Source organism: Raphanus sativus, chromosome 2, assembly GCF_000801105.2.
Source record: "Raphanus sativus cultivar WK10039 chromosome 2, ASM80110v3, whole genome shotgun sequence".
NCBI classification, from domain to species: Eukaryota; Viridiplantae; Streptophyta; class Magnoliopsida; order Brassicales; family Brassicaceae; genus Raphanus; species Raphanus sativus.
The window spans coordinates 38,556,699-38,579,159 of record NC_079512.1 but is presented as its reverse complement, the minus strand read 5'-3'; the positions used below and the strand labels follow the sequence as shown (position 1 = coordinate 38,579,159).

The 22,461-nt window shown below is 36.3% G+C and overlaps 3 protein-coding genes across 3 annotated transcripts; 2 read left to right on the top strand and 1 right to left on the bottom strand.

The window, feature by feature from the left end:
- The first annotated feature begins 5,523 nt into the window (after positions 1-5,523).
- On the top strand, positions 5,524-8,007 carry LOC108843432 (inositol-3-phosphate synthase). The gene is made up of 8 exons (XM_018616621.2): positions 5,524-5,774; positions 5,889-5,957; positions 6,039-6,174; positions 6,254-6,501; positions 6,594-6,936; positions 7,034-7,210; positions 7,294-7,482; positions 7,569-8,007. Exons 1-8 carry the CDS (start codon positions 5,587-5,589, stop codon positions 7,749-7,751), a joined length of 1,533 nt encoding a protein of 510 aa, XP_018472123.1. The 5' UTR covers positions 5,524-5,586; the 3' UTR covers positions 7,752-8,007.
- Positions 8,008-9,251: 1,244 nt separating this feature from the next.
- Positions 9,252-10,073, bottom strand: LOC108841025 (FCS-Like Zinc finger 7-like). Its single transcript, XM_018613816.2, has 2 exons — positions 9,674-10,073; positions 9,252-9,510 (listed from the first exon to the last, which is right to left on the bottom strand). Exons 1-2 carry the CDS (start codon positions 9,967-9,969, stop codon positions 9,411-9,413), a joined length of 396 nt encoding a protein of 131 aa, XP_018469318.1. The 5' UTR covers positions 9,970-10,073; the 3' UTR covers positions 9,252-9,410.
- Positions 10,074-18,752: 8,679 nt separating this feature from the next.
- LOC130508313 (nitrate regulatory gene2 protein-like) lies at positions 18,753-21,447 on the top strand. Its single transcript, XM_057003751.1, has 5 exons — positions 18,753-19,921; positions 20,024-20,107; positions 20,180-20,409; positions 20,482-20,705; positions 20,783-21,447. Exons 1-5 carry the CDS (start codon positions 19,150-19,152, stop codon positions 21,381-21,383), a joined length of 1,911 nt encoding a protein of 636 aa, XP_056859731.1. The 5' UTR covers positions 18,753-19,149; the 3' UTR covers positions 21,384-21,447.
- The last annotated feature ends 1,014 nt before the right edge of the window (positions 21,448-22,461 follow it).

The following is a 22,461-nucleotide window of genomic DNA, read 5'->3' as shown; positions in this document are numbered from 1 at the left end:
CTCGATCACCGGAACTTATGTTCTTGTGTGGTGAAATATTAGTTTGAAGTCGTGGGAATACTACTTTTGTTTGGTTCTTGCTGTTTCAGTCACTTCGCCGCATCCTAAGTTGGCTTTTTGGGTTCGTTTTTTGTGATTTATGTTCGCTGTGGAGGTATCTACTAGACCTTATCTTGGACATTTGTGGTTTTGGGAGATGGTTTCTAGACGAAGCAGTTAACTTGACCTTCAGTTTTTCTCTTGCGAGGAGGTGGGCAGTCTTTGTTCTGTAGGTCACTTGGCTGCCTTGCGAGTGTCCGCGTGTAAGAACTGGTGGTCTTCTTTGACGTTTTCCTAAGTAGCGTTTCAAGGTTTTTTGTCCTTGTATCTTAGTTTTAATGGTGGTTTCTGGTCATGCAAGTTTCACATGGATAGCAGCTGCTGGAATAGGTGTAGATTTGACCTCTCGATTGTTAGTGGTGTTGCTGGTTCTAGTATGGTTTGGTGATATTCCCTTCAGGGTTGGGACTACTCAAGACATCTGTTCTTTAGGTCAGTTCCATTGATATTGAATTCTTCTGGAAAGATGGAAGGAATATATGGACATATATGAGTTTTAAGCTCTGTTTATGTCTTTGTTTGGTTTATGTTCTTTGTTTTTGATTTATTATCGACATTATGTATCTCAACTTTCTTCGAGTTAAAAAAAAAAGATAAAAAACAAATTTCTTAATAATTATGCACAATCCTAAAATTTTATGTACTATTTAGAACAAAGTGAGTATATATTTATTTCCATATTAATCAAAGAATCGTAAATGGCTGCAGCTAAATTCAGTATTCTAATAAAACTGTTACCAGTTTACCAACACCAAGTATCATAAACATCAAATCAGATCACTGATAGAAAGAAGAGTTGATTACCAAATCAGACACTTTTTTCTTTTTCTTTGCATCATTAGACACATGCCACTTGGGGCACACTTTTTCCTTCTTTCTCCTATGTGTTTATACCACTATACCCTTTATACAGTTTTGCCTTTGCCGAGCAAGTGATTATAAGTTGTATGTCTGGTTGGAATGTAGTTAGTATTTTCTAGGTTTTATATTTGGTTATTATTGTTTATATTATTTCACTTTATGTTTTCTTTTACTTATATTTCAAATCTTAAGATATATAAAATAATTATAACTGTCACAATAAATTATATATGAAATTCTCAATCTTTTGACATCCATATATATATATATATATTTATATATTAACATATATACAAAAAATGTGGATGTGGACAAAGAAAAAGATGTGAACATACACAAATGTGGATGCTGATAAAAAGGTATGGACATTTCACAAATAGCTGTCCACAAGCCGTACACATACAGTTTTTGACATCCTTTTACTATGTAGATTGATGTTTGTGGACGGTAACTTGTGAACAAGTATTTTTTATCTACTTTGACTACACGAACCATTCATACACTTTTTTCTTCACCAGACAAATGTAAATTAGAAAAAAGATTCAAACTTTGATCCAAAAGAATAATCAAATCTCAAAGATCAAAACAATTTAGCACACTTATGAACGATGCTAAACACAAAAATATGAACGATGCTAAACACGCAAACATGTCTTATCATTTTGCAAACAATCTCTGAGAAAACAAGGAAACTAAATTGTGGATGGACAAGTTGTGTACACACATATTTCATACAGACCGGTCAAAGAAATTCATTAAAAACCGGACATGTTTTTACCTTTGTTATATCTTTGCTTTGAGTGAAATCAAGCTCTCTAGAATTGCTTTCATATTGAGGAACTTCACGAGCAGTCTTGATGTGCATTTAAGCCATCTAAAACATAAAAATATGTCGACAATAATGAGTAAAAATCTAATCTTCCATGAACACATCAAAAATTGTTTTCTTTTTATTATTTTTTCACAAATCATATAGTTCTTGCTTGTTTATGATCTGAACCAGAAATGTTTTATAAACTAAGTTCTCAATCGACTAGAGTTAGACCACTCATCGATCTGAGTTTTCTTTAGAAAATGAAATATGCGGAGTGAAGAAGCGTGAACACATCAAAGATGTGGATGCTACAAATGTGGACACGAGTTCATGACTTCATGTGGACACTCACATCTCTTTTCCTGTTTAGAGAAAAAAAAAAGACAAAGACTTTAAACTAATCACATCCCTTAGAATCTAAAACACTATCTAAAGTATTGATCTTCAAGTTTACTTGTAATAAGACCAAGAGGTCTAACTAACTGTTGGGAACATGCTTAAGAGAGATTCTGACAAGTATTTGTAGGCATTCACCTAATAAGAAAAAGTCCTTTGTGACAATACTAGTCAGAGCTATACACTCAGTTATAGTTTAAGTTTGTGGACAGAACAATCATATATAAACTTAAAATATTATCGAAAAAACATTTTCTAATAGTGGATAGAAGAAATAAATTGTGGACATAAAAGTTGTGGACACAAAAATAAGAACACATGATGTGGACAATATTATACAAACAGCTAAATGCTTATTTCCCATTATGAAAAACAATCTGAATCAGATCATAAAAAGTTCTTATGTCCTACGAAATCAATCTAGTTAAAGTTTGTTTTTTTTAAAGACTTACATCACAATTGTGGGAAAAAGGAACAATTGGCAGTGAAGATATCAATGGCAACAAATTGACACTTAGCATGGCTGTGCTTGCCGGTCTTCGACGTCGAAACCTCAACATCGTAACCAGAACAAAAGAGGCCAACATAATTAATATCAAATCGAAGGATTTTGTGATCCCTAAAGATATTTAGATCAGAACAGAAACTAAATTCTGCTTCAACTTCTACTTATATTTATTTTCAATTCACATGTCACTGGAGATCTTGACCCAAGAACAGGCGGAGGAGAGTAGACCAAACCCTGCCCCAGCTGCTGGTCAAAACCAATTCCAATCGTAGGTAGATTCCGGTGGTGAGAAGCTTTGGTGGCATGGGCAAGACAGAGGTTGGTTCTGGTAGTGAGAAGCTTCGTCCTAGCTGAGATTATGGTGGAGAGCCGTCAACTTTGAAAAATCTCGGAGAGGAGATGAAGATAAAGCTGGTTCCAGCACTTACCACACTAGGAGATCTGTGATTTGTCATGATGTTTGGTGGATGGAAATATGGATGCAGATTGAATTAGAGTTGCGTTTATCGCCAGAGATTGTGAACGGAATTGAAGGCATATTGTTCAATCGATTTAGATGAAATTGAGATTTTTTTGGAAGAATCTGGGTTTTTTTTCTATTCGTCTGAGAGGAAAAGGGAGTTGTTCAAAAAAAAAAAAGATGGCATAGGTTTTGTGCTTTAGCAATTGGAATCTATAAAGAAGAAATGACTCCCGTTACGATGGTGTTTTAGTTCAGGGAGATTATAGTCTTTTGATATGATAATGTGCCTCTCCAGCACAAAGTGACCTAGCATGTAATACGAAAGTGGAAAAGTGTTTCCAAATGTAATTTTTTCTAGAAAGAAAACACACACACAAATGTAAAATCGCACCAGATTAATTGCTAGTTTCGTTTGCCATTTGCAAATATATCGTGTACATTCTGACTATACTGCTTTGTAAGAAAATTAAAATTGTTTTTTTTTTGCAAAAGATTTTCAAGAAAATTAAAATTGTTTTATATCATTTCTGTTCAAAACTTTTTTTGTTAAAGGGTTTAAAACTTAGTTGAATAGTTCTTAAGCAAAAAAAAAAAAATCCTTTGTTGAATAGTTCAGAATGATACAACATGCGCCGATTTAATCCTAAAATAATTACATTTTCTCTGCTTCGACTAAAATCTTAATTAGACTTACGATGACTGAAGTATATGCCAAAAAAACTAAAAGAGATTATTGTATGATTAATATTCTTTGAAAAGAAAATTTGGGTAAAATTATTTGAAGAATTATTGTATGGTTAGTGACTTAGTGTACTTTTCATAAATGGTACGAGAAACTTCCTGCATACATCAACACCATTCATATATAAGAAATAAAGAATGAAAAATAAGAAAGTGAAATAAAGATAAATATGTGGCGTGGAGAAGTATAGAAAAAGGTTTTAGAAAGGCTACAAATAAACGTACGTATGGCCACAACCATACCGATCAACTTTTACAAAGCCATTCAAAGATATATATGCCCAAAACACCTTTGTATACTTCCTTCATCCTCCATTAAATAAAAGTAAATTGTATACCATGCGATTCAGTGTTTATATCTTCTTATGTCGACTAGAATATCCTATCTTTATCTAGTTTTACTAAAATTAGCATGCATATGACGCGATTGCTGGAATGTAAATGTGGTACGCGAGTCAAATTCTCACGTTTGATCTTAATTAGCCTACAAAACATTACATTAATGTTATTTTCAATATGTTGAAATGGATGTATTAGTATGCATTCATAATATTTATATGTGAAAATAACATATAATATGTTGATATCGTTAGTTATATTATAATATATATATATAATATATATTTTTTTTTTTCATAATGGTTAGTCTCAAGTTTTATGGTCATTACTCAGTCATAATTAGTTAATTAAGAAAAATCTAAGTTACTTTAAATTTATTAAATATGGAAAATATAGTTTGAAAAATAAGGAGTAAGATGGTATGACTTGTTATCAATACAATAATTAGATAACTCATTTATATAAAAATAAGTGTACCTCGAAATCATCGGAATTACTACTAATAAATTTATGCATAGTAGTATCAATTAATTTAAAGGATTTATATTGTCTGTACGAATCAACTGAGTATCTCCAAATAATACTAGAAACGTCCACATGAAATATTTATAAACTAGAAAAGATTAAAAACATTAAACGTTAATTACTATGACAACAATATAAAACTAATTAAAATGTTGTAACATATGTATGCTGGTTGCTTCATAATTCACGTGTCGAAACAAGCCAACAAGATTCCGCGGGACCCAACTAAAGAAAACGTTTCAGACAATGTTTTCAAACGACCGTTAAAAGGCACATTAGATACTACACGCGCCATCTCTGGAACGTGACATTCATTTTAGATTATGTGGCAGCTAAGTGTGGTGTGTGTTAGACTGTTACACACTCTTCACTTTTCTGTAAATGAGGAACGACTGTCGTAAACTATAACTGTAACGGAGATAATATCCCATCAACGACGGAAACACTGGAGAGTAACGGAAGTAACTAGCGTCCCCCCACCTTGTTCGAGTACCTTCAGGCTTCAACAAAAAAATGTGAGTCCGACAAGAAGATCCGACAAAACATTGCTACTGGCAAAACGACGCCACGTGTATGGTCCAGAGCTCCGACGTGTCACACTTTTTCTCTCCGCTAGGGCCTCTCACGTGTGAGGCGTCACACACGTATGATTCACTAATAACCATCAACGAGCTCTCTCACATGCATTGGCTAAGAGGGACCACAAACCACTGATACAACGCCACGTGTCTATCATCCTCGCGCTCTTTTCTATAAATAACTCCACTTAAGAGAAGATCAAACCCACAACAACAAAACACGATCATTCAAAAACCGAGAAAACAGAGGTATCTGTAAAAGATGTTCATCGAGAGCTTCAAAGTTGAGAGCCCGAACGTGAAATACACAGAGAATGAGATTCATTCGATGTACGATTACGAGACGACGGAAGTCGTTCACGAGAACGTTAACGGTGCTTACCAGTGGATCGTGAAGCCCAAGGTTGTCAAATACGATTTCAAAACCGATACTCGTGTCCCCAAATTAGGGTAAAAAACAAAAAAGTTTCCTCGGTTTCTCCGTCGTGAATTCATCTGTGGGGTTGGTCTTAGATTTACGAAATTTTCAATTTTTTTGTTTGTTTTGTTTTTGGTTTCCGACAGGGTTATGCTTGTTGGTTGGGGAGGAAACAATGGATCAACCCTCACCGCCGGTGTAATTGCCAATAAAGAGTGAGTCTTTTATGTTCCTATCCATGAAAATGTTAATCATTTTATTTTTAAGATCTGATCCGAAACATAAAACATAAACAGAGGAATCTCGTGGGCGACCAAGGACAAAGTGCAACAAGCTAACTACTTCGGGTCGTTAACACAAGCATCGTCTATTCGTGTCGGATCCTTCAACGGTGAAGAGATCTATGCTCCTTTCAAGAGTCTCGTTCCAATGGTAAACAAAATCTAGATTTGTTTTTTTTGGGTCTTCTTCTCTTGATTGTGTGTTTTATATGGAGATTTTTTGAAAACAGGTTAATCCAGATGATGTTGTGTTTGGTGGATGGGACATAAGTGATATGAATCTAGCAGACGCTATGGGGAGAGCCAAGGTTCTTGACATTGATCTGCAGAAACAGCTTAGGCCTTTCATGGAGAACATTGTCCCACTCCCTGGTATCTTCGATCCTGATTTCGTCGCTGCCAATCAGGGGTCACGTGCCAACAACGTCATCAAAGGTACCAAGAAGGAACAAGTCGACCAAATCATCAAGGACATGAGGTTAGTAATCATCAGATAATACTTTGTGATGGATGATTAAACAGACTTGAATCAATCAATCTCCTCTGTTTTTATTTTTTTTGGAATGTTAGGGAGTTTAAGGAGAAGAACAAGGTGGATAAGGTTGTGGTTCTGTGGACGGGTAACACAGAGCGTTACAGCAATGTGATCGTGGGGCTAAACGACACAATGGAGAATCTTATGAAGTCTGTGGAAAGGGATGAGTCTGAGATCTCTCCTTCCACGCTTTATGCGATTGCATGTGTTCTTGAAGGCATCCCCTTCATCAATGGAAGCCCTCAGAACACCTTTGTTCCAGGTCTTATTGATTTGGCTATCAAGAACAATGTTTTGATCGGTGGTGATGACTTCAAGAGTGGTCAAACCAAGATGAAATCCGTCTTGGTTGATTTCCTTGTTGGTGCTGGAATCAAGGTTTGTTTTTAGCTTGCGTATCAAGTAACTCTCCTTCTTAATTGTTAGTGAAGAAACCTATTTAAAAAAAAAATTGTTTTTGTTGTGTTAACAACAGCCTACTTCAATAGTGAGCTACAATCACCTAGGGAACAACGATGGAATGAACCTCTCAGCTCCACAGACATTCAGATCTAAGGAGATCTCCAAAAGTAATGTGGTGGATGATATGGTTGCTAGCAACGGTATCCTCTTCGAGCCCGGGGAACACCCTGACCATGTTGTTGTCATCAAGGTAAGCTATTTAACTATCTTAATTAAAAAACACTCAAAACCTTTTGTATATTGCAGTATTGATCCATTTTGTGTGTGTTGCAGTATGTACCGTATGTTGCAGATAGCAAGCGAGCCATGGATGAGTATACATCAGAGATATTCATGGGAGGAAAGAACACAATTGTGATGCACAACACCTGCGAGGACTCTCTCCTAGCTGCTCCAATTATCTTGGATCTTGTTCTCCTCGCTGAACTCAGCACCAGGATTCAGTTCAAATCCGAGAAAGAGGTTCGTCGGTGGCTCTTCACAAAACCAATTATATTATTGGGATTTCATGAAACCGTACGTGGTTTTGATTCTTCTTTTGTTGGCAGGGGAAGTTTCATTCTTTCCATCCTGTGGCCACTATACTCAGCTACCTCACCAAGGCACCGCTCGTGCCGCCTGGAACACCGGTGGTTAATGCGTTGTCTAAGCAGCGGGCGATGCTGGAGAACATTCTTAGGGCCTGCGTTGGGCTGGCTCCGGAGAACAACATGATCTTGGAGTACAAGTGAACATGAAGCGTATAAGAACCTTCGATGAGTTCATTATATAAAGACTTTTAAGTTCCTTTGTTTGGTTTTTTTTCTTAATTATGTGTTTTAAAATATGAATGCTTGTGTTTTCAGAGATCAGAGAGCTTTTGGTTTGATCTCTGTTGGGTGTGAAGTAACTTGTATTTCTAGTAATCCAGATGGGTTATATAGTTTTATTGTACAAGTGTTTCTAGGTTGGACCATAATTTCATATAATCGCTTTATGGTTCACTTCCATACTGTGTAAACTTCTTTTTTTTTTCATATTGTGTAAACTTCTTGTAATTTGCGTTATATAATCATGATTTCCGTCCAATGAAATTTGTCAATTTTAATTCGGTATTATTATTTTATTGTGAACTTAAGAAAATTACGATCTAGTTGTATAGAAAATGACGAGTAAATTTTTTAAAACGTATTGGTCTTTTCATGATGTTCCTTTTTAAAAACAAAACTTATTTGCAAGTCTATAATTTGGGCCAATTCTTGATTCATAAACCATAAAAGAATAGTTTAAAATTTCCATTCTATCACAGCATCATCAATGACCTCAACGACTTCTTATTATTCAAGAAAAGGAGAGTGATGTCGCAGATAATTTAAATATATGTTGAAGGATTAATTTAGTTGAAGATACCCTACTACCAAATGAATCTTGTTAAATCCTTGGTTTATATAATTGTTGGTGATTAATTAATCAGTAATTAGTAACGAAGACAAGTTGTGATGACTCCTGAAACTCCAACAACTAAGCCTCGAAGTTTGGAGTACAGAAAACGAGTGAAGAAAAAACAATACATTATAGACCAATTATAAACCTAATCCTTATCTATAAGCTAGTGATAACGCATAATCCATCACTAATAGTAGTAGTATTTAACATCTTTTAGTCTTCAATTATTGAGCAACGAGTTACTTCCTTCATTCCATTTTAAATGTCGTGTCAAAAGTATTCATCTGTTTAAACTAATCTAATTCTACATAATGAACAAACTCATTTCCACAGTATATTTAGAAAATCAATACAAATATTGATCGGGGATGACGTGCATTATCATTAGTTTACTTTACGCTTCGTAATTAACTATCATACGCTTTCATCGTCACGAGACAAATGACCTCTATTTCAATTCCACTATTTAAACCTTTTGTAAATTTCTACCAATGATGCCTTGACAAAAATATCATATATAATATCATAAGAAAGTTCATAATATCCAATAGAAATTATTCACACTGTCATTATTCATGTACTAGCCATAGAATACGGAAAATGATGCGACTTTTTATTAAAAGGTGTGTACTTTTACTAATTAAAATCTTAATTACCGTGAGTTGCATTTGGTTTGAGATTTATTTAGTCTTATAAAAGGGAGGTTCGTGGTGCGCTTACTTCAACTTTCACTAGCTCTTTAAATGTACATATAAAAAGCATATCGTCACGCTAAATAAACCCAGATTTATCAAAGAGGCAAAGTAATGTGGAACAAAAATAATATGCATGACATGAACGAGTTTCATTCCAATTTGTTTAGGGATCAATTTTTACATAATGATGCTGATTAATAATTAACAGCCACAAGCTCAAATTGCACACACAAACTTAATAGTAAAAGCTAATTTGAGCCATGCACATATCTAGTTTGACGGTGATAAAACGACTCTGCTTGGAGTTTTGCCTTTGTCCTGCTCAATTTGTTGTTCTCTGCATTCCATGCTACAAAACGCTGCATCTCCTCTACAATTTTTTACATTATATACAAATTTATAAATGTTATTTTCCGATGCGTCAGATTTTTTTTTTAAAAGCAGTTATTGTAGTGATGTATATATGTATATACTGTAGTAATTAAGATGATGTTTAGAAATATAGAATTGTAAGATAAAAAATAATAACATACTTGTACATGTAAATATCACGACCGGGAGCTAAACGACGTTTGCAAAAGCCACAGCTTCCAAGGAAAGACGACGACTGCAACGTTGATTTCCCATCGTCTTTTCTCTCGTTCCTTCTGTGATTTCCCGGCGACAACACAGCCGAGAACCGCTGGTCGTAATTAATTCCGCCGTCTACCACCGCCATAGCCACGTCAGTGTCTTGGCCGGCGGTCTGATTATCATCAACCTCGATAGTGATCCTCGGCATGCTTGGTGTTCTCTGCATTTGTTGACGTCGCCGATTCCCAATCAACATCCTATTGTTCTGACTATTCTTAAGAAGAAGGAAAAATATTTTTATTTTTTTATATATGTAACTTAGATTGTTGCTTGAAGGGGGGAATTGTGTGTTACCATGCCGCTCCATTTATATACACAAGCAACCATACGGTGTATGATTATTATAATTCATGCCTACGTATCTATGCTATTAATACTATTAAAGCAGAATTCTATTGTGCTTTTTATCTAAACCTGTCATTTCTTTAACTAACATTGATTATTTCATTAAGGACAATTAAGTAATATTAATAACACATTTTTATTGGGTCATTTTTTCTTAGATCCAGTCCACTGCCCACATCATCTCTCTTGGACCATTTGAACCGATTAAGAAATCAGATACAATTCTTATTTTTTCTCCAAATTCAAATAATTTATTTTCAACCATTCTTAATATTTTGTGTAGTGAACAAAAATTAATAACTTAATTATTATGTTTTTTAAATATAATTTAAGCATTCATAAAAAAATTTGAATTTTTTCATTGAAAAGTATAAATCTTTATTAAAAGTATATAATTTTTATTAAAAAATTAACAACATAATAAAATTAATATATCAGAGTTATACCAACTTAATACATTAAAAATAAAGTTTAATTTTCTAAACATAAATACTCATTAGACCTGGACGTTCGGATACCCATTCGGGTACGGATCGGTTCTTTCGGATATCGAGTTTTTCTGGTTTTGAAATTAAACCCCATTTGGGTTTTGAAATTAAACTTCATTCGGGTATTATAAAATTTCGGATCAGGTTCGAGTCGGGTCTTTCCGGGTCCGGGTGGATTCGGTTCTCATGCATAAGAACCTGCAAAATAACCAAATAACCAAAGTATCTAACGGGTTCGGTTATTTGTACTTAAAATAACCAAAGTATCTGATTCGGTTCAAATTTTTGTATCCAAATTATTCAAAAGTAACCAAAATATACATTTAATACAGTTTTTTGGGTAAACTTTTATCCAAACTATCATATTTTATCCAAAAATACTCAAATTACCAAAAATAACTACTATATTTAACTTATAATATTAATTTAAAAATTAAAATAATTATAAATATAATTATAACATATATCTTTAGATATATTTCGGATATCTTCGGGTACTCATTTGGTTCTCGGTCCGGTCAGATTCGGGACCGGTTCTTCGGATATAGTAATTTAGAATTCATTCGGATATTTACCCCGGGTCTGATCGGGTTCGGAACCCTGATTTTCGGGTCGGTTTCGGGTTGGTTCTTCGGGTCTGGATATTGTGCGCGGGCCTATACTCTTTTAAAATGAAACACGATAAAGAAAAATAAAAAATCTTAAGTCTTTTATAAAAAAACAAATATATAAAAATATGACATTTACTAAATATTTGTCAATTTAAAAAAAAATAAAAGAAAATAAACCCACGTTTTTAAAGCGCGGATCAAAATCTAGTTTATTTTTAAATGTTTAACTTGATATGATATGATACGATTGAATATTTTTATAATTGTCCCTCGGGTCTTTGTTGGTAGGCCAATAATTTCAGATATATATTTGGTATGTGGACACCAAACAGTGACTTTCTTTTTTCAAGAAGCAAATACTATTAATCCTGGGTTTTTTCCCTACGTATTTATTAAAAATCCGCTATGTTTCTTTTTTTTTGGGTTAAGTCCATTATATATATATATATTATTTTTTTTTTTTGCAACTGAAGTCCATTATATTTCGACGACGATCTTTTGAACTACAGGTTACAGCTGCCCATATTTATCTGATATTCATACCGAATCAGTTATCAGACTCATATTCACTCTGTAAAAAAAGGTCTATAGATTTTAAATGGGATCCAAACCAAACATATCGTAGAGATATAACTGGTGAATAAAAAGCACTCGCGCAACCTCTCTTTGTAATTGTACGTATTGTATTTTCTTAAAATTTGGGCATTTGGAGAAAGAAAATACGTTTCGTTCATATAATATTCGAAGCATGATCATGGAGAAGTGAAGCTACGTAAAAGTGTAGAATCGTGATTTTGTTCCTTCCTTTTTAATAATCGCATGGCTTGGAAGGCATCAGAATTCCAAGTATAAAGATTTAAGCCCTGTGTTCAAAAAAATAAAAGATTCAAGCCCAAACTTGTAAGGCATATTTGTACTGAAGCCCAAACTCTTTTGCATGTGTGGTAGCCTCGGATATGTAAATAACCGGCATGCTTGCACTGAAGCCCAAACCTGTAAGGTAACCTTAGATATGTCTTCTTTTACAAGGCTTCTTAAACCTTGATGAACCTAAATCCTAAAAACTCTTATACATTTGATTGATCCATCTCTTCTGATCCTTTTACATGGAAGGTGTAACTTTTTCAATTAGATTCATGCTTCTTCTTCTCTCTTTTTTTTTCTTTTTCTTTTGCTTTTAGTGGTCCATGTGGAGCTTGCTAACTCACAGCATGTAAGGTGATTAGCCTACGTGGTTTAGTAGGACTCATGCTCTATAGTTAGTCGACACTCCATACCAGCTCACAGTGAAATGCGAAAGTCAATCCACAGCCCATTATCTTAATTTATGGACGAGTCTCCCCATACTTTAGTGTCGTCCACAATTTTAACTAAAAATTTTACAAAAGTTGAGTTGTTCTTATTTTAGTTATATCTGAGTAATAGAGTTGACAAGACTCATGAGTCATGAAGGATTTTTTCTTATAAAAATGAAGCTCAGGTTTCAAGGAGCCGTTAGACAAATAAAAAACGATTCTCTATACACAAGACAAGACAAGACCTAGAACCGAACCAAGAGCGTTTTCTTTTTCTTCATAAGAGCAACATTATTGGTGGGACTTTTATTTGAGTCCTTAGATTTTTTTATTAGTATTGCTAAGCTAGGGACAATTGGTGGGACTTTAAACAAAGTGGTGATTATTGGTAGGACATTGAAAGTCTCTTGATTATGTTTTCTTTAAGAAAATTATAAACACTTTCATTACAACAACAGTAGAGAGTACAAGATTACAAGCTTCCGTGAGAGACAATATGACCACAAGTACCTGTTCTGATCCTGTTTCTTGAGATTCAAATGAGCGTCTCTACTTGCACTGTACCTGTTCTGATCCTATTCTCAAGAACCAACTCAAAGTTAATGTGTTATGATGTATCATAGTGTTTGAAAAAACATATGCATTATTTTATTACCCTATTGTAGTCTTCTAGCCAGCTCTCTTCCTCACAAGCTGACATCCATTTCTCAACTCTGTCCAAAATATCCTTCCTACTAACCGCTTCTTCTTTAGCCTTAGCTATCTGACTATCCATGTCTGCTAATAACTCAGTAAGCTCAAGTAACATAATCAAAAAGCTATCTGACTATCCATGGTTTAGTTACCTCATCGACTGAAGCTGAGATGTTACAAGTAACATAAACAAAAAGCTCCCTCTCCTCATCAGGGATATCCATCAGGTTCCATAGATCAATTAGCTGAGTAGCCAGCTCTTGAAGCTGAAATCAAGAAACACAGTCATATAAAGCATATGTTTCATCTCAGGTCATGATGCAGAGAGAGATTTGTCTGTTTTTTTTTACCTTTTGAAGTTGTTGCTTCTTATCATCTTTAAGAGTCAAGACGGTTTTAGCCAACCTCGAAAGCGTCTCATTGCTAATGCTCTTGGCCTGGACAGTGGTGTCTTCATCTAAGCTCGGATGAACTTCTGTGACAGTGCTTAAAAAGTCCAAACCAAGAACACCACATAGGTCATGGACAGTACTCACAAACTCGAGCACCTTGTGCTTCTATTGCTTTCACAGAAAGTCTCATCAGTGCCCAACATAGTGAAAGCAGCATTCCTGCAATACAGTGAAGATAACTTCAATCGAAACCCAATTGGTCGAATAGAAATAGACTAACACTCATCTGAGACAACAAAGCCATAGAAAGAGAACAAAGCATACCCTCCTGATAAGCTACAAGTCCTATGAGAAGAGAAAATCGCAACCACAAAAACAATTATGTTTCACTCATGACACGTATCCAGAACTAGGCCTGGGCAATAAATCCGAGAACCGATCAACCGAACCGAACCCGGTCCGATTTAGCCGGTTTGGGTCGGTTTTGGATGTGCTTAATAAACCATGCGGTTCCTGTTTTGAAGTTATAATGGGTGTCGGTTCGGTTCGGTTTAAAACCCGACAACCGATTGATTACATCCGATAACCGATCGATACATAACCTTCAGTGTAACCCTACCCCCTTTTGTTTCGATTACACAAAGATCTTCTGCGGAAATCCCTGAGAAAATCTCCCAATCCTTTCCCAAATCTCAACACCCGTATATCCTTTCCCGAAATCCTTTCCATAAACCCGAAAATCAAATATCTTTGAATCACCGACTTCGATGAAAGTGAAACCCTTAATCCATCGAGTATATATGTCTCTGCGTATCGTTAGATTTCACAAGCCAATTCACCTCTTTAGTAAGAAAGTAATCAATCAAGGTGCTTTATTTTCTTATAAGTCATGTATTTTATTTTCAATTTTAGATATTGGGTTGAATTGTCGCTTATAGTTCTGAACTTCTCATGCGTCTTAATGCGTTTAAGAACTTATTCTTCTTATTGTGTGTACTGAGTATTAAGGCGTGTGATGTTAGTTCTGTAATGTTAGTTATTCTAGTGTTAGTTCTGAGATACAAGGCGTGTGATGATGTTAGTTCTTTTACTGTTTTCTTCCTCTTATTGTCTGTAATAATTCTTGTTCTTTTCATTTATATGTAGACGTGTGATGATGTTAGTTCTTTTTGTTTTGTTTTTGTTTTCATATATTCTAAAGCTAATACTAATTTTTTTTTCTCTTGCAGATGACATCCTCAGCTTTTGATAACCAAGAGACTGATGTTCAAATGCAATGTGAAGACCAAGAGTACCAAGAGACATTTGCCGATGCAAATGCAACATCTGGAGCATCATCTCAAGCGATGAAGGCGAAGAAGTTGGTTGTCCCAAGGTCTACTGTGTGGGAGCAGTTCACCAGAACCAAAGAGAATAGAAACAAGTGTATCTGTCACCATTGCCAGAAGGTCTTTTCATGTGCATCCAAGTCAGGAACTTCTAACCTGAAGCAGCATCTTCAAATCTGCAAAGAACACCAAGCGTGGTTGACTAGGAACAAAAAAAATCAACAGCAAGTTGGTAATGGAGGAAACCTAAAGGCATCCAAGGTGACTGAAGCGCTTTTCAGAGAAGCTTGTAACGAGATGGTGGTGGTAGCAGAATTGCCACTTTCATTCATTGAAAGTACTGGTTTTAAAAACTTCTGCGACAAGGTACAACATTTTCTTTTGATTTTTTTTTTTGTTTTTTTAAATCATCAAACTTACTTACTTTTATAATGTCTTACTTTTGTAATTTGGTTTTAAAGTCATCAATTTTCTTACTGTTTTCTTCTTTTAAATTGCAAGGTTAACCTCTTCAAGCCTCACTCAAGAAGGACTGCGACCAGAAACATTGTCGAGATGTTTGCTAAGAAGAAAGCTGCATTGAAGAACTTACTTACAGCAAGCAAACAAAGGGTTTCCCTTACCACTGATATTTGGGTATCTCAAGTGACAGGTAATGTGTTTTGGTTATTAAATATTTCAATACGATTCATCTTGCATACGATGTCAAACACTTATACGTTTAATTCTTGTGTTTTGCATATCAGGTGCAAGTTACATGGTTATCACTGCACACTTCATTGATGAATCGTGGCAGCTGAGGAAGCTGATCATTGGCTTCAAGTACGTGATGGATCACAAAGGTCAGACCATTGCTACAACTCTTTTACAGTGTTTAGCCGACTGGGGTATCGAGAAATTGTTCTGTATCACGGTAGATAATGCAACTGCCAACACTTCTGCTCTTGGGAAGTTCCATAGGGTCTTTAGCTCAATATCTCCTGATGCTTTGGTCTTAGATGGGGAATTTTTACACATGAGGTGTGCTGCGCATATTATAAATCTGATTGCTAAGGAGGGTTTGAGTGATCTAGGCGATAATGTGCTAGCTATCAGGAATGCGGTTCAGTATGTTAGGTCTTCTACCAGTAGGCTCAATGCTTTTGATCAAAGAGTCACAACTGGTAAGATGACTCGTGGTAGCTTGCCTCTTGATATAAAGACTAGGTGGAACTCTACTTTTCTTATGTTATCTAGAGCACTCCAGTTTAAGGTAGCATTTGATAGGATGGAAGCAGAAGATAGGCTGTACAATGACTACTTTTTGGAAGTAGATAATGGAGCTAAGAGGTGTGGACCACCTACTGCTAGCGACTGGAGTGGTGTTGAGAAGCTGATTCGTTTTTTGGTCATCTTCTACAACAGCACACTGATTGTCTCTGCCTCCTCTACGGTCAATGCATACAAATGCTATGGTGAGATAGTTACCATTGAGAGAAATCTCACTGGTTTAGCTAATAGCTTTGATTCTGACTTGAAGTTGACAGCATCAGATATGTTGAAGAAGTTTTTGAAGTACTGGGATGGTATCAAAGGTGTTAATAAGATGTTGATCCTAGCGACAATCTTTGATCCTAGGAATAAGATGCATTTTGCTAAGCTATGTTTTGAGAAACTGTATGGGAAAGACAGTCTTGAGGCTAAGCAAATGCTAGGATCAGTGAGTGATCTTCTCCAAAGCATGTTCAAGGAGTATAGCTTGCGGTTCAGAGGGTCTTCAGGGCAAGCTTCGCAGTCACCTCAAGCGCCTAGTGTCCCTGGTCCAGAGTCTCAAGAGCAAGCATCAGAAAGAATGGAGCTGGTTGTTGATGATTTCGGCTATGAGAGGATGGATGCTGTGTACAAGGAACTTGTAGCTGAAAAGGGTGAAGATACAAGGGATGAACTTGAGGTTTACTTGAAGGAAGCTGTCGAGACTCCTAAACTCTTAATGGGACTCGAGTTTGACGTTCTGTCATGGTGGAGAGTGCACAAAATCAAGTATCCGGTTCTAGCTGAAATGGCCAGAGATCTCCTTGCTATGCAGGTTTCTTCTGTGGCTTCAGAAAGTGCGTTTAGCACAACTGGCAGGATATTAGAACCACACAGAAGCTGCTTAACTCACTTCATGATAGAGGTTCTTCTGTGTAGTGAGCAATGGATGCTGGCTGATATTAAACTTGGTGAAAGCATCATCACAAACGAACAGATTCTTGCAGACGTTGAGCAGCTTGATAAACTTGAGAAAGGTATATTACTTCAACTGAGCTCTCTTCTTTAAATTTTTTAAATGGGTTATTTTACTGAATCGATTGTCTTCTTGTGTCAGAGTTTGAGGCTCACAACCTTGGTGATTGAAGTTTCAAGTTTGAAAGTCGAAGTTGAAGATTGAAGTTTCAAGTTTTAGAGATTTGGTTTTATCATTTCATTGAATAATGTTGCTTATGTTTGGTTTTGGATAATGATTCTTGTTTGGTTTTCATTTCAGTACTTGTGAGCTTTATTTGGTTTCAGTTTCAATAAAGTTATATTTTGGTTTTACAATTATGTTTCTTTTTTAGTTTGTCTTGTAAGACTTGCATACATTTCTAAGTCGTTTGGTCTTGCGTTTGATACTTTGTATTGGAAGATCTCGTTTGGTACTTTGTATTGGAAGATCATTGTCAAATACAAAAAGATTAGTGAGTATTAATTATTGTCTAACCAGGTACAAATTAGTGTTCGGTTAACCAAAACCCGGTTAAGATCCGACACCATATAATATATCGGGTGTAAACGGTTTTGTTTGTATGGTAGGAAACCCGAACCGAACCCGACAACACCCGAACCGAGACCGACCCGAACTTTTTAAATATCCGAATGGTGCTGATTTTTTCATATCCGAAAACCCGACACCCGATTACACCCGAACCGAAACCCGAACGGACCTCCGAATGCCCAGCCCTATCCAGAACACATCATTAGAATAAAAAAAAATAACCACTCGCGCTAGGTTTGAGAGACATGCTTGCTCACCTGATCAATAAAGAAACCAGACCAAAAAAGTTTCAATTTTTAAGCAAAGAAACTCAAATTGAAGAGCGATTGATTAGTAAGCGAGAGAAAGAGATACCTGAAGAGTGTGGAGAAGAGAAAAGAGAGGAGAATTCACAATTGATCGAACAGAAATAGAAGCTTAACTTTTGGATTGAGGAGAGGATGGAGAGGAGAGGATGGAGACGAGAGCCACAGAGAGAGAGAAGAAACGAAACGGAGAGAGAGAAGAGACGAAACGGTGAAGGACGTTTCTTAACTAAGACACGTCCTTGTGTAATTATGTATTTTTTTCTTTTTTTTTAATGAAAATAGCTTAAGGACTGGGGTTAGGGACCCCGGTAATCATGCTCTAAGTGAAATTATACTGGATAAGCCTTAAACAAACCAACCAGGTCTCGAAACCAATATGGTCGTAGTTTGACTTTGTTTTCCCTCCCTCTTTTCCTGCTCAGTCTATACACAACGAGAAGTAAAGTATATAAAGGTAACGGACCTTCACATGATTCTCGCTTTTTAGTAATAATAACTCAATTACCAAAGTTAATAAATTGAACAAAAAAAACTTTAGCTTTCATGTTGATATTCAAATAAAAGACCCATAAAACTAGATTTGATAATAATAGCTAAAGACAGAGAAGATGAGGACTTTCACTTGGATTTTCTCGTCACCACTTTAACTTTTTCATTATAGCTCAGCTTTTCGAGTAATGATCTAATATTGGAATGAACTAAAAAACACTCTGCACATATTTTTTTTTGAAGTACTAATTAAATTACTTTCTTCTCGAAAACGATGCAACCAAGACAAACTTTCACACTCTCTCTCACCATTTGTGCAAAATCTTTAATTTTCTTCCTCTCAGATTTGTCTGAACGAAACTCACTTTATCAGGTTTCTCCTTCAATAAGCATTTTTGGATTCGTCCTAGTTCTCCTTTTCCCCCCCCCCCCCGTTAAGTGATTGGCCAAGTACCTTCAATAAGCGTGCTGAAAGCTACTGCTCACACTCTGTTTCTGCTCAAAAAAAAAAAAAAACGAAAAACCTCAAAGCTTATCTTTTTTTTTTCTTTCTCGCATGGGTTCTTTAGTTCCTTCTGTTTCGTAACCATTCTGAGAGATTTCCGGGTAAAACAAATCCAAAGTTTTGACTTTATATATTCGAAGAAAAAAATGGTTCCTTCTATTCTGGAGAAGATGGGATGTTCAACCTCAAAACCATCGACGAATAAGAAGAAGAAGAAGAAGAACGAGCCGCTGCTTCTATGTAAAGAAAGGAAGAGATTCGTCAAACAAGCCATTGATTCCAGATGTGCTCTCGCCGCCGCACACGTGTCCTACACCCGTTCCCTCCGTAACATCGGAGCTTGTCTCCGTCAATACGCCGAGGCCGAGACTGTACCCGCCGTGGCTTCATCTCCTTCTTCTTCTTACCCTGACGACGACGACGACGACTCGGTTGACTCGCCGTTGAGTCACAACTCGAACCCTAAACCTCTTTTGAGTCTAAGCTACACCAAGTCGACGCCGGCGGCTGATTCCACAGTGACTTTCACGATTAACCCACTCGAGGAAGACGCAATGCCGGAGTTATCTCCTCGGCCGACGCGTCCTCGCCGGCCGGAGACGTATTCTTGGGACTACTTCGACACTTGTGACGATCTCGATAGCTTTAGACTGACAGAGATTGGTTGTGAGAATGTATCAGTTACAGGGTTAGAGAAGAGTAATGTAGAAGATTTAAATAAAACAGAGCAGAGGAAACAGAGCTGTGAAGATGGTGAAAGAGAAGATCCATCAGAGTTTATTACACACAGAGCTAAAGACTTTGTGTCAAGCATGAAAGATATAGAGCATAAGTTCTTCCGAGCTTCTGAATCTGGTAAAGAGGTTTCTCGTATGCTTGAAGCTAACAAACTCAGTGTCCGTTTCACTGTTACCCCAGGTTTTTTTTACTAAAGTCTCTCTGTTTTCTTCTTTCATCTTTTACTAGTAAATGAAATGTTTGTGAATTTGAAAAAAAATTGAATCTTTTTGTATTTTACAGGAAAGGGAAACTCAGTTGCGTTTCTCGCAGCTTTGAAACGAGCTTGTTGTAAAGGGAAGGAGAGTCACTCACCTCTTTTTAAAGGTCTGTATGTTTTCTTATCTTCTTTACTTGTTTTTTTTTTAAGTGTCTGAATGTTAGTTAGTTTTGATGTAGAGTCATCATTGCCCCAACCAGTTACTAAAGTTATTGTATGGAAAAGAACATCGTCTTCAAGATCCTCCACTTCTAGAAATCCATTGATTGAAACACCAAAAGATGATGAAGATGATGATGAAGAAAGTGGAAGTGATTTCATGCAAGAGTTCTGTATGATCTCAGGAAGTCACACCTCTTCTCTTGATCGTTTGTACGCTTGGGAGAGAAAACTCTATGATGAAGTCAAGGTAATAGCTCCCAAGAACTTTCTACTCATCAAGCTCACACATTTCATCTCTGTTTATTCTTTGCGTGCGCAGGCGAGTGAGATGATTAGGAAAGAGTATGATCGAAAATGCGAGCAGTTAAGGAACCAATTCACAAAGGATCACAGTGCTAAAGCCATGGATAAAACTAGAGCAGCTGCAAAAGATCTTCATTCACGAATCAGAGTCGCTATACAGTCCGTTGATGCCATTTCGAAGCGCATCGAGAGGATCAGAGACGAAGAGCTTCACCCACAGCTCTTAGAGTTTCTCCAAGGGTATTGTTATATATATAGTAAACTAAACTTTCCTATTAAGAAAAACTCTTTTAACTGATCTTCTCTTTGTGTTTAAGGTTGATAAGAATGTGGAAAGCAATGCTGGAGTGTCACCACTCGCAGTACATTACCATTTCATTGGCTTATCATCGTAGGAACACGTCCAAAATAGGGCGGGAAAACGCTCTCAAGAGACGGGTATGGTCAGAGCTTGTAGAGGAAACAGAGTGTTTTGGTCTAAGCTTTACAGATTTGGTTAACAGTATGACTTGCTACGTCGAAGCACTCAATGGTTGGCTACACAACTGTGTGTTGCTCCCTCAAGAACGTTCTACGAGAAACCGAAGACCGTGGTCCCCGCGGCGTGTCCTCGCCCCGCCGATATTCGTCTTGTGCCGAGATTGGTCGGCTGGGATAAAGTCTCTGCCGTCAGATGAACTCAGTGGGTCGATCAAAGAGTTCTCGATGGATATGGAGATGTTAGGGGAGGAGAAGGATGATCCGGTGTTGGTTTCTGAAGATCTGTCCAGCGTGCATTCCAGTTTGGCGAAGCTTCTGGAGAGACTGAAGAAGTTTTCAGAAGCTTCTTTGAAAATGTATGAAGATGTAAAGGTGAGAAGCGAAGAAGCTGTTGTTGCTTACGCTAATCATTCTAACTCTGGTAGACCTGTAATGTAACTAATGATTGCCAAAACTCTCTCGAGTCATTTTGTTTCCTAGTAGTCTTGCTTAGATTATCTGAGTCAGCTGCTCCTAGTAGTCATAATTCTAGAGCAAGAATAAATCATTTCACCAAAACATATAAAAGTAAGAATGTCTGATAGTTCTAAGGAGAAAAAAAAATAGTTTCACCAGCACATGCATAGACGTCAGTCAAAACAGAAGCAAGGTCGCACCACGCACGAGTGCATGAGACAGGGATTCCTTACTGTATTTGCTTTGTTTGATGAAGACGCATGAATGTCCCAAACGATTAGGAGCGCTCCACCATACTTCGTCTCTCTCTTTTTTTTTATCCACTTTTTTTGGACTTTGTCTCATACCATGCACCAACCTATACGACTAGGGTCCTTGTAAGACACCATTATTTAGTTTTTGTCCATTTGTTTTCTATAATGGAAAACCAATGAAAATTCTTCTATGGAATATATATGTGCATGTATTAAAAAACATAGCTTATAATTACGATCAGTTTTTCGTTATATTTTTTATTTGATTAAGTAGTATGGTAGTATTTGAGTACCGATAATAAGTTCAATGAATTGGTTTGGATTATTGAGCAAGAAGTTCGTTGGTAAAGTTCGAGTAGAAATATGCATGTGGGTCACCCAGGAAATATAGTCTCATATATTGGGTCACGGTCAGGTAAATTAGCTTTGTTATGTATGATATTTTCCTCACCTCCAAACTCCAATGGTGGTGGAAGAGTTGACATTTGTTAAAGTCAACTTGCTTCGTTGAATTTTGTAAAAAAAAATATTACTCGATGTGGTGTATAAAACAAAGAGTGGTCACTACATCATCTTGTCGATTATAAAACAAATTTAATTACACTTAGTGGATTGACTTGGAGATTAGCCCATAACAAATTAGGTTGTCATGATAATATGATTATATAATTGTATATGGCTTCTTCGGATAAAGATAATATCATAATACTAATAATAAGGATTACAAAATAATTTTTACAAATAGTTAATTCAAATATAAAGTACAGTTATCAAAGACGATACATGAAAGTCACTGGCGAAAATCG

Coding starts and splice junctions, on each gene's coding strand:
- LOC108843432 (XM_018616621.2), top strand. CDS start 5,587: ATGTTCATCGAGAGCTTCAAAGTTGAGAGCCCGAACGTGAAATACACA. Junction 5,958..6,038: donor GGTGTAATTGCCAATAAAGA/GTGAGTCTTTTA, acceptor AAACATAAACAG/AGGAATCTCGTGGGCGACCA. Junction 7,483..7,568: donor AGTTCAAATCCGAGAAAGAG/GTTCGTCGGTGG, acceptor TTTTGTTGGCAG/GGGAAGTTTCATTCTTTCCA.
- LOC108841025 (XM_018613816.2), bottom strand. CDS start 9,969: ATGTTGATTGGGAATCGGCGACGTCAACAAATGCAGAGAACACCAAGC. Junction 9,511..9,673: donor CGTGATATTTACATGTACAA/GTATGTTATTAT, acceptor AAAAAATTGTAG/AGGAGATGCAGCGTTTTGTA.
- LOC130508313 (XM_057003751.1), top strand. CDS start 19,150: ATGGTTCCTTCTATTCTGGAGAAGATGGGATGTTCAACCTCAAAACCA. Junction 19,922..20,023: donor CCGTTTCACTGTTACCCCAG/GTTTTTTTTACT, acceptor TGTATTTTACAG/GAAAGGGAAACTCAGTTGCG. Junction 20,706..20,782: donor CTCTTAGAGTTTCTCCAAGG/GTATTGTTATAT, acceptor TTTGTGTTTAAG/GTTGATAAGAATGTGGAAAG.